General features: G+C 35.5%; 2 protein-coding genes across 2 annotated transcripts; one reads left to right on the forward strand and one right to left on the reverse strand.

Annotated features, from left to right (window-relative positions):
* Positions 1 to 2,692: 2,692 nt before the first annotated feature.
* LOC128177163 (uncharacterized) lies at positions 2,693 to 5,347 on the reverse strand. Its single transcript, XM_052843744.1, has 2 exons — positions 5,218 to 5,347; positions 2,693 to 4,420 (listed from the first exon to the last, which is right to left on the reverse strand). Exon 2 carries the CDS (start codon positions 4,407 to 4,409, stop codon positions 3,051 to 3,053), a length of 1,359 nt encoding a protein of 452 aa, XP_052699704.1. The 5' UTR covers positions 4,410 to 4,420; positions 5,218 to 5,347; the 3' UTR covers positions 2,693 to 3,050.
* Positions 5,348 to 6,910: 1,563 nt separating this feature from the next.
* LOC128175356 (uncharacterized) lies at positions 6,911 to 8,457 on the forward strand. Its single transcript, XM_052840916.1, has 2 exons — positions 6,911 to 7,243; positions 7,796 to 8,457. The coding sequence occupies exons 1-2, from the start codon at positions 6,911 to 6,913 to the stop codon at positions 8,336 to 8,338; spliced, it is 876 nt and encodes a 291-aa protein (XP_052696876.1). The 3' UTR covers positions 8,339 to 8,457.
* Positions 8,458 to 9,365: the final 908 nt, after the last annotated feature.

Below are 9,365 nucleotides of genomic sequence, written 5' to 3' on the forward strand. Positions count from 1 at the left end.
CATTTACCGTCTTTAAAACGGGGATAGGGGTGGAAATAAAGGTTAATTACCAGAACATCATTTGATTGATTACAGTAAGAAGGTCCCCTACCCCTCTTTCTCCTTTCCAAAACATATATGATATTCAGCAACTTACAGTAAATGTATAAAATCGGGGGAAAATACGCTTTGTTGTAAATTAAGGACAGTGATATTGACAAAAACGAAAGCAATAATTTCTCCAATGGTAGGTTAAATAATCTATTAGCGTTTCAACATTGACCCTCTTTTCAAATTCTAATCAATTAAATCACTTCATTATAAAAAAAAAATCACATGTACATTGACAAATATTAAATTATTATAAACTTAAAAATAATCATTCGGGTGTGGGTTTTTTTTTTTCTCAAAACCGATCCTCTAAAAGATCATATTGTTTTTTAATAACCATAACTAATGTATCCTTTTTTCACACCCTGTTTGTTTATAAGCACATGCAATTGAAGCCAGTTGAAATATGTTATACATTATCTCCATTATTAATGAATACATTAAATCAATTTCGTTTTTGGCACAGCAAAATGTTCAGATAACTAGTAAGTTTGCTGCATACACAAAAAAAGGAAAATGCGGTTGCTAAGCGACACAGTTTTGTCATATTTGGATAATTCAAATCTCCCAAGTTTTTCTTCATGTAAATTGTCAAACTACGTAAGCTTATGAGAAAAGAAAAATAAATTATAATCGAGAAACTGTTTAACAAGTTAGCTGAGAACGCATTGGGTTCTTTCTAAAATATATCCCATTAGGCTACACAAGGTTAAAACAATTATTTATTGTATCTATAACTATATTTTATTCCGACTAAACCCTGAAATTTTTTTTCGAAGTGCGTTGATATCTACGATATCAACGCACTTTTGAAAAAAAAATTCAAAATGCGTTGACGTGGTCTCAAAATTAGTGCACTTTGAAAACAATTTTCAAAGTGCGTAATTTGTCAAAGTGCGTTGTAACATACCTAAAACAATGAAAATCTACACCAAAGCTCTTGCAATTATTTGTCTAAAACAGAATGCTTCCGTCGCTTGAACTGACTCGTTATCAAAAGCAGCAATTTACCATCGTAATACCTGAGAAGAATTTGTAGAGAGATCCATTTTTCTGCGCTAAATTTTAATTAAATTGATTAAGAATGATTTTTAGTACCCCAGATACTAGAATTAAAATATAGGTCACAATTCTTTCCACTATCTTTATCTTCATTTTTATCATATCAGCGATATAGTCATGTATATTCATTTAGATTTTTTATACTAAAAATTTGTACATGACCAAATTGTCCTCTACATGTTTTTTGATTTTTAAAAATTTGATTTCTTTTTTTTTTTTTGTACCAGACAGTTAAACGTTATTCATTCATTCATATTATACAATTTTTGTTCTGTCGAAATGCAGAAATAATGAGAGACACCGAAATTATGGGTCAGCCGTGCCACGAGCTGAGTTTCACTTAACATTGTAAACACACCTACATATAGTCTACAGGTATTTAAACCAAACTGGTATATTTGTTTTGTTACTAGTATATTATAAATTGAACCGATTCCCCCATCCCACCACAGAAGCAGTTTACAATGCCCACTAATAGACCAATGCGATTGTCTACATGTATAACCACTTTTGTTTTTATTGTGACATAAAAGCGTTGTCCCAAAATTACGTAAACTGAGGGCAGTACCTAAATTCTGTTGACTGAATGTTGTCAGAACACCGTATGATGACCATTGACCATTTGTCAAACAGTACCTCAAAATTCAAATGCGTGCTTAAAATATTTTTTTGCGAAACAAAATAATTTATATCAGCGGTTTTGTCAGAAGGCGAAATGTTAACTGAATAGCGCCACTTGTCTACGCTATTTTGGGTCAACCCTTGTATATTTCTACATATGTAGAATATAGTGAAGGATAAATGAAGTTGTTTGATTCCAGTATAGAAGTCTTTAAATAATAGGTACTATTATCAAATCATGTAACACAACCGTTTTTTGTAAGCAGTTGCGTCTTGGCCATGGATTCTAACACAGGTCCAAAAATATTAATTTGGTCATGACCTAATTATCCGGCACTGTTTAATTAAGGCAACCGATCCATATTAGGACCTCATATTTCTAACCTTAAGTATCCATCAGGTATTAAATACTCTGATATTAATATTAAGCGTTTAAGAGAAGAAAAAGATTCACCGAGAGAAATTTTTAAAAGTATTAAACAGTAATTAATTGATGAAGATTGCATTATAGCCTATGAGGACAAGCACATTTTTTAAATAAAAAAGTAAATACTATCAATATATACTTTGGTGGAAATGTGTATTATATCATAAGGAAATTATTGAAAATAAATTTCATACCGTTTAGATTTTATTACAATTAATTTTCAAAGATTAAAAGCAAAGGGGGGAACTCTTCGGGAAAAGGAAAAGGTCGATTATTAAGACACATTCCGCTCTTACGTACTGATACGTGAAAATTATATCCAAGAATACTGAATATTAAGCCCATACACATATGTTATGCATCAAGATTCAATGAATCTTGGGCTATTATGGATCGGATACCTTAAATATTTCAATAGATCCACATATGGATCGGATACCTTCAATACTCTTATATTTTATAGAATACTAGTATAATACCAACAAATGATGGTGCATCAATTTATTAAACACTGACTGACTGGAAAAGGCTTTAAGTTAGAGTTTGTTTCGGCACTGCACATCAGGTGGGCTCTCGATGGACCAGATTGCTGTAAGGACATGCACATGTATGTATTCCACCCAATCTCAATCGATGGATAAAAACATATTCTTTGCATAGATATACCATACAATATACATATGCATATGATCGATACACACGTATCTTTGGGGTTCATTTTCTAACAACTTCAAATTTGAAATCGTGACCTTGATTATATATCTTTCGGCTTATTTCAAATAAACAGACACTGACTCGTTTAAAAGAGCATTCAACCAGATCAGTCCACATGAACATCCGTAATCGAATTTTAGCTTAGTAGAAAGATATGGTCCCCTCTCAGTCTACAGTCCGCAACCGATTCACGCTTTGCTTTCTCTTGCAACCGGCGCATCTCACGCCGAGTAAGTCTTTCCAGTCTGGATTCTGGTCTTTTTTCTCCCTCGGACTCTTTCACTTCTTCTTTTTCTTCATTTTGCTTGGCGATGTAAAGATCAAGTTCATCCAAAAACACTTCCTTTCTTTCTGTTAAATTATTCGCATACGAATGTTCAATATCTAACAACATTCTTCGGCGTTCTTCGAACGGATCGTCAATGATGTAGTTACTGATGGACTCTCCATTACTGGAGGCGGATTTGGCCATCTCTCGTAGTTGATCTTGGCTGTGCGTGTGACAAGAAAACATACCTGCCTTCATGGCCGCCGAAGCACTCATCCGTGTTATTGAGGATCCTCTGCTGCGACTCCTCCTCTCGATAGCTGATTTTCTAAAAGTGTCAAAGTCCTCAACTATTGTAACTTTTTTGCCTGAAGTCTTTTCGTTTTGCAACCCTTTGTTTGCTTCGTCGTGTTGCTGTGGGTCCTCTGTACCTCCCGTATGGCTGCTGGATTCAGGCTTTAGCACTGGTGTCACTATCACACGTGGTATCGCGGAATCGTTGAGATCCAACTTTGGTGCAACGCCATGTTGCTCTGTTGTTTGACATTTGTCCGGTGACATATTTTCAGACAGACTTGAATGACAAGAAATACTTTTAGATCGGTCTGATTTTCCTTCTAGTCTAGGTGATGTACTGGTATTTGCATCCGATTTCACTACGTCATTTCCGGATTTGGTGTTTACGTCATCTTTTAGGTTCTTTTCCATTACTGGGGAGGACAAAGATATAATCGAGCTTTGCCTCCCTGTCGACAAACTCCTGGGTCTTTTGGGACGCTGTTCCCTCCCTATGTTAGCCAGACACGTGTTAGGGCGGAGCATAGGGGACATGGGAACAGCGTCACTGCTCTTTCTGTACATGGCGCTCCTAGACATCCGCTGGTTATCACGTCCCTGAAGCTTTAGACGTTTTTCTGCGTCTGCTATTCTCAACGCCCCAGTTATATTCAAGGGCTTTACGAGTTCTCTCATCTCACCCGTGGCGTCCAGAATTTTTAGGTGAGCGATTTCGTCGCTTTGTAGATGCGACTTTATTTTATTCACTTTGTCTTTGAAGCGTTTGTAGAACAGTTTAATTCCTCGATTGTTGAGGTCTATCAGCTTCAAGGAATATGAAGCCTCGGCATCTAGTGTAGACAGATTCTTCAAAAGGCATCGCTGTTCCTTCATGTTGAAAATCACAGCATTCACTTCTTTGTCGTTTTTGCTGGCATGTGGGCGCGACATTGTTCTGGGGTCTATAAAATTACAAGAATATAGAACTTAATGCGATACACATACATTTGTATTCTACTGACCAGTTTAACTAGCATTCGATCACATCCTTCCCATTGTTTAATTAGAAAAAATGTATATCACATGTGTACATGTAAATCAAAAGCTTGGGGAATTCTCACGTTAACAAAACGACAAAAGATTAAAAACCAAGGTAGACTAGCGTCGTAATCCAATTACAGACGATTACCGTCTTTTCGGATCACCTCGTTCCTATATAGGATTATATTGGATAAAACTCAGGGGATTAATGTTAGACCAATTTCAAAACGTTCAAAACCATTTTCATTTACACGAAAACCGTATACACAGCTATTATACCTTATGCAATGATGTTTAAGAAACAACACTCTGTAGATATAACTATATGCTACACATTGAATGTAAAGTCAAGGTTTCATATTTTTAATTTATATATTCAATTGATATTTGGGTTGTTACATGTATATTTATAATCTAAGGCTAGAAATAATTCTTTAGATTTCAAAGAGATTAGAAACGTGAAAGGGCCTTTGAATTTCGATGTGTCGGTCGAAGTTTACTTAAAATCAAGTGTAATGAAATACATCAGCAGAGAAAGACTTGCCTTTAAACTTCATAATAATTGCATAAATCTAATCAATGCATAATGCTTCAGAATGTCGGATTATTTTTCATGCGTTTTAAACTGTAAAGTAATAACTTTTTTAATGTTCAATGACAAAATGACACATAGCTATACACAGTCATATATAAATCAGTGAACAGAGGGTATTCTTACCTGCTGAATTCAGAAAATGATCCTACACATATATCACACATGTACTTAATTTCGCGTTCTCAAACACAGATTACCTGAAGAATCTATAACTGGTCTAGAATAAAGAAAATTTGGCAACTTGAGTATACAGAGACAAAACAAGTCTTTAATCTTTGAAATAAGATTAATAATCTTAATACCTTAAATGAAAGGAGACATACCTGAAGTATATGTTAATTTGACTAGATGACGTGTTTTTCGTCATATTTTAAGCAATGTTTGTACTGAAAGGAAATAAAAAGGATCGGTTCGTTACACTAGTACTACAATTTGTGATGTTTTACATGCCAACACCAACAGAGAGATTATTCCATCTAAACTAATAAACTTTATTTACTGTTTGCTTATGAATAATACATTGCACAAAAATTACTACATTTACAAGTATAACGAATATATATAAGTACTCTTTAAAAAGAAATCTGCAATTAAGATAGTATAAAGGACAATATTTTATTTTATTTAAAAACCGAAACATCTGCTAGAGAGGCAGTCCTTGTTCGTGCGGTAATAATTTCTGATTTTAGATTCATTGATGACCAGTTGCAGAGGAGGATATTGGTATCTTATACTGTGATTTTTTTCTGTGTAAAAGGATGACGAATGAACATGCTACAACTATTTTATCAAGGCAACGTACCGTGTCCAAGGTGAATAACTGGGTATCAATCTCGGAACTTTGGGGGGGGGGGGGGGGGGGTGTTACAGCATTTGGTTACCCTTGTCTTCGAACTACATGTAAAATATATTCTGATTTTATTCTGGTCGTTCAATTTAAAGTCCGATAACTTGGACATATATGTATGGACGACAAACGTTGATCCTCGACAAGGTCTGCTTCGGTATGATAAAACACCGTCCTATTGCAAGACTTTTAAGACAAAACAAGTTTAATATCCTTCCAGACAACGACTTTTTCCCTGGACTAGGTCTCGGTACAGTACAGGCAACGCAGATCCCGTGTTTCCCGCGCCCCGTCACGGTATAAACACATCGAGGTGATCGGCCAGGTGAGACAGGTATACTGCGTTCCCATCACGGTAAACTCATCATCTACCTGTCCCCGCCACGGTAAAATTATCGATGGAAAAGTATCGTATACAAGCGGGAGTTATCTCCCAGAATGACAAGTAAATTGCATGTTAATTTATATTTAATGACGATATTTAACCAGATTTTGACAGAGATTATAATCGAAATACTTGGAGTCTTTATTACTATTTTTTTTATTTCATAGCTATTAAATAAATTATTAAAGTATTTAATTTAATACTTGTGCAGCAATTGCAAATAAAATATTTTCGATTCTATAATCATATTTTAAGAGGGTCGTTAAAATAAAAAATTTTCATGAAATGATTTTAATTGCCTATAAAATCATAAATGTGTACGCAGTGTGATTGTGTTTTTTTAACAATTAACAATTAATTGATCCGCCTACATTTTTATTGTTTGTTGTTGAAGTCCATGCGTGTCAACTAATGATGAGCAAGTGATTAAAAATTAGGGCTTCCTATAATCAGCAACCCGGTATTTTTTGCACGTTCGGTTCATTTCTTACACGGTCTTCTACGTGTAAAGATCATTTTTTGTGAATTCACGTTTTAGTGATTTTGTGTTGCGTTGTGTTGTGTTGTGTTGCGTTACTTTAAGTATGTCTCGTCGTTTGTCAGTGCGCGAGGATTCCCACTTTCTAGTGCGTTACGTTTGCGACGACAGCCGTGTGTTCTTCAAGACTCAGTCTGACTTGAATATTCAGTGTGGAAATGAGTATGACGTTCAGTGGGGCCGGCCTAAGGAAGTCGATCGAGCTGTGGTCTTGCATGCTGGATGTGAGCAGGACATGAGGGCCAAGCTGCGAGAGATGGAAGATACCGAGTGTCTACCAGCCTCTCCTTGGTCATCAGCTTCTTTGCCACCTTCACCCATATCTCCAACTCCACCGCCATTCCAGGAGCCCAAACGTCGCAAGAAAGAAAAGTCACTTGTAAGTACATAAGTGAATAAAATTAAATTCGTCTATTTTACAAGAATCACTAATAGATGTATATTTTCACTATTATTTATTATCTATAGATATATTATCCTAATTTATAACGTACATAATTAATGCTGCAAACAAAAGCATTGGTTAGTAGCCCTACTTTGATTTATCCTTTTTATAGTTATACTTGCAAGTTCATGCACACAGGTTTATAAGAGAAAGCTCCATGGTTTTTTTTAAATGACAAGTCATACTCCTGATAGAAACTAATGAAGACTGGAAAATAATTTTAAAACAAAAATTCCATTACACACGCTAGGTTGTCGATTCACGATCATATTTTTGTAAAAATATCAAAAGTAATAATATTAATAATTTGTAAAAATATCAACTATGTACATGTATTTGTAATCAACTCTATAATTGAAATTATAAACCGCAAATATCATAAAAATGTTTTGTTTTTTATTCATACGTCGATTTTTAAAGAGTTGGCAAAGTTCGCTGTTCATTCAGATATTCAAAATTTGACTAACAAACTGTAATCTATTTTAGGCAAAACCTGAGAAGCCAAGGGCAACTGTTCTTGCCGTTGGACAACCCCCAACTGTACAACCTGCAGTGCCGGAGCCAGAGCCTGCTGATCCACCTACCTATCAGACTGATGAAGCCCCGTCCACGTCAGCTGATCCGCCAATCTGTGAACCACGAACGCCATCCACTCCAGTTCAGGGCACCACTCCCGTACGGTTCCGTCCCTACCACAACTCCACTGCAGAAGAAGGCACCGGAAGTTCCTTTCAACTGGCCTTGATGAGGGAAATGGTGGAAATGCGTCAAACCATTGACACCCTGACGAAGAAGTTGGACGCTTCCAACCGCCGCATTGCATCGTATGAGGCCACACAGAAGACTGTGCTCTTGAACACCAACGTCTTGATCGACTTCGCAAGGAACATTCGAAGCAAGCGCCAGGATCCTATCGCTCCTGTGGCCGTGTCGACAACATTCTCGCTGGACGACATACCCGAGGAATATGCGATCGGTGATGAGGAACTGCGCCAGATAGTGAGGGATTCCCGGTATATTAAAATATAGATACTGGAGTATACAAGGGAATTCGATTCATTGCATATGATATATTTTTTTGGTCAAAACAATGAACTTTACCAATGAATTGTTTATCCGTACACTTATACTACTTTATTTATGAATTTTGGTAAAATGGCTTGTATCAATAAAATAAGTCTCAATATAAACTTTCCCCTATTTTGTTTTCGCATTGTTCAAAAACTGAAGGGGGGCGGCTTTAAATTAAATTCATTTATATTTTCAGATCAGACCTTAAATGATACAGATGGTTTTTAAAACAAAAGTGGAGGGGCAAACCCCCCTCCCCATTGTTATGACTGCATATATGTACATGTATTAACAATTTAAAGCTATACACGCTATAATTTGCGTCAATTTTGAATAAAGGGGAAAATGTATGTGTTTGATTACTAATAAAAGTTACCTTTATGCTGTTAATTATAATGCTCAATTCGATCACGTAACAAATATATCAAATATTAAACAATAAAAAATATTTACTTTCCTGCAGGGTTGGCCGGGAAATACCAGTGCTGGGAATTACCGGTGGTAAATACCGGTATTTCCCGTCCCGGTCAATACTACTGTTTTTCACTAATCTGGGAAATACTGGGAAATACAAATTTATAATCTTTATTTCTTTAATTTTTCCAATGCAAAACGTATGTTTATGATAAAAGATATTAACAACTAGAGCAGAGCTCGTGGCAAACCCACGAGTAGGTCTTCCGTTGTTGCTGCGGGTTGAAAATATATGTGATATGGGGTCAAACGATCATAATGACTAAACTTTCAGTTCTGCTTTTGTTATAAAAACATGTTGTGATTGAAAGCCTGTATATAAAACATGTTTTGAAAAAAAAAGGAAGAAAATATTTTAGGAAAACTATTTGTCGAACACAGTTTGTATAATCGTTTCAAAAATTCTTTAAAAAATGAGATGTTAAATGGCGAGTTAAAATTTTAAAAGGGTAGCAAGCATTGTTATAAACAGTATGTACGCATGATTCATGTCAGGAATTGTATTTTTTTT

Source organism: Crassostrea angulata, chromosome 3, assembly GCF_025612915.1.
Source record: "Crassostrea angulata isolate pt1a10 chromosome 3, ASM2561291v2, whole genome shotgun sequence".
Classification (NCBI taxonomy): domain Eukaryota; kingdom Metazoa; phylum Mollusca; class Bivalvia; order Ostreida; family Ostreidae; genus Magallana; species Magallana angulata.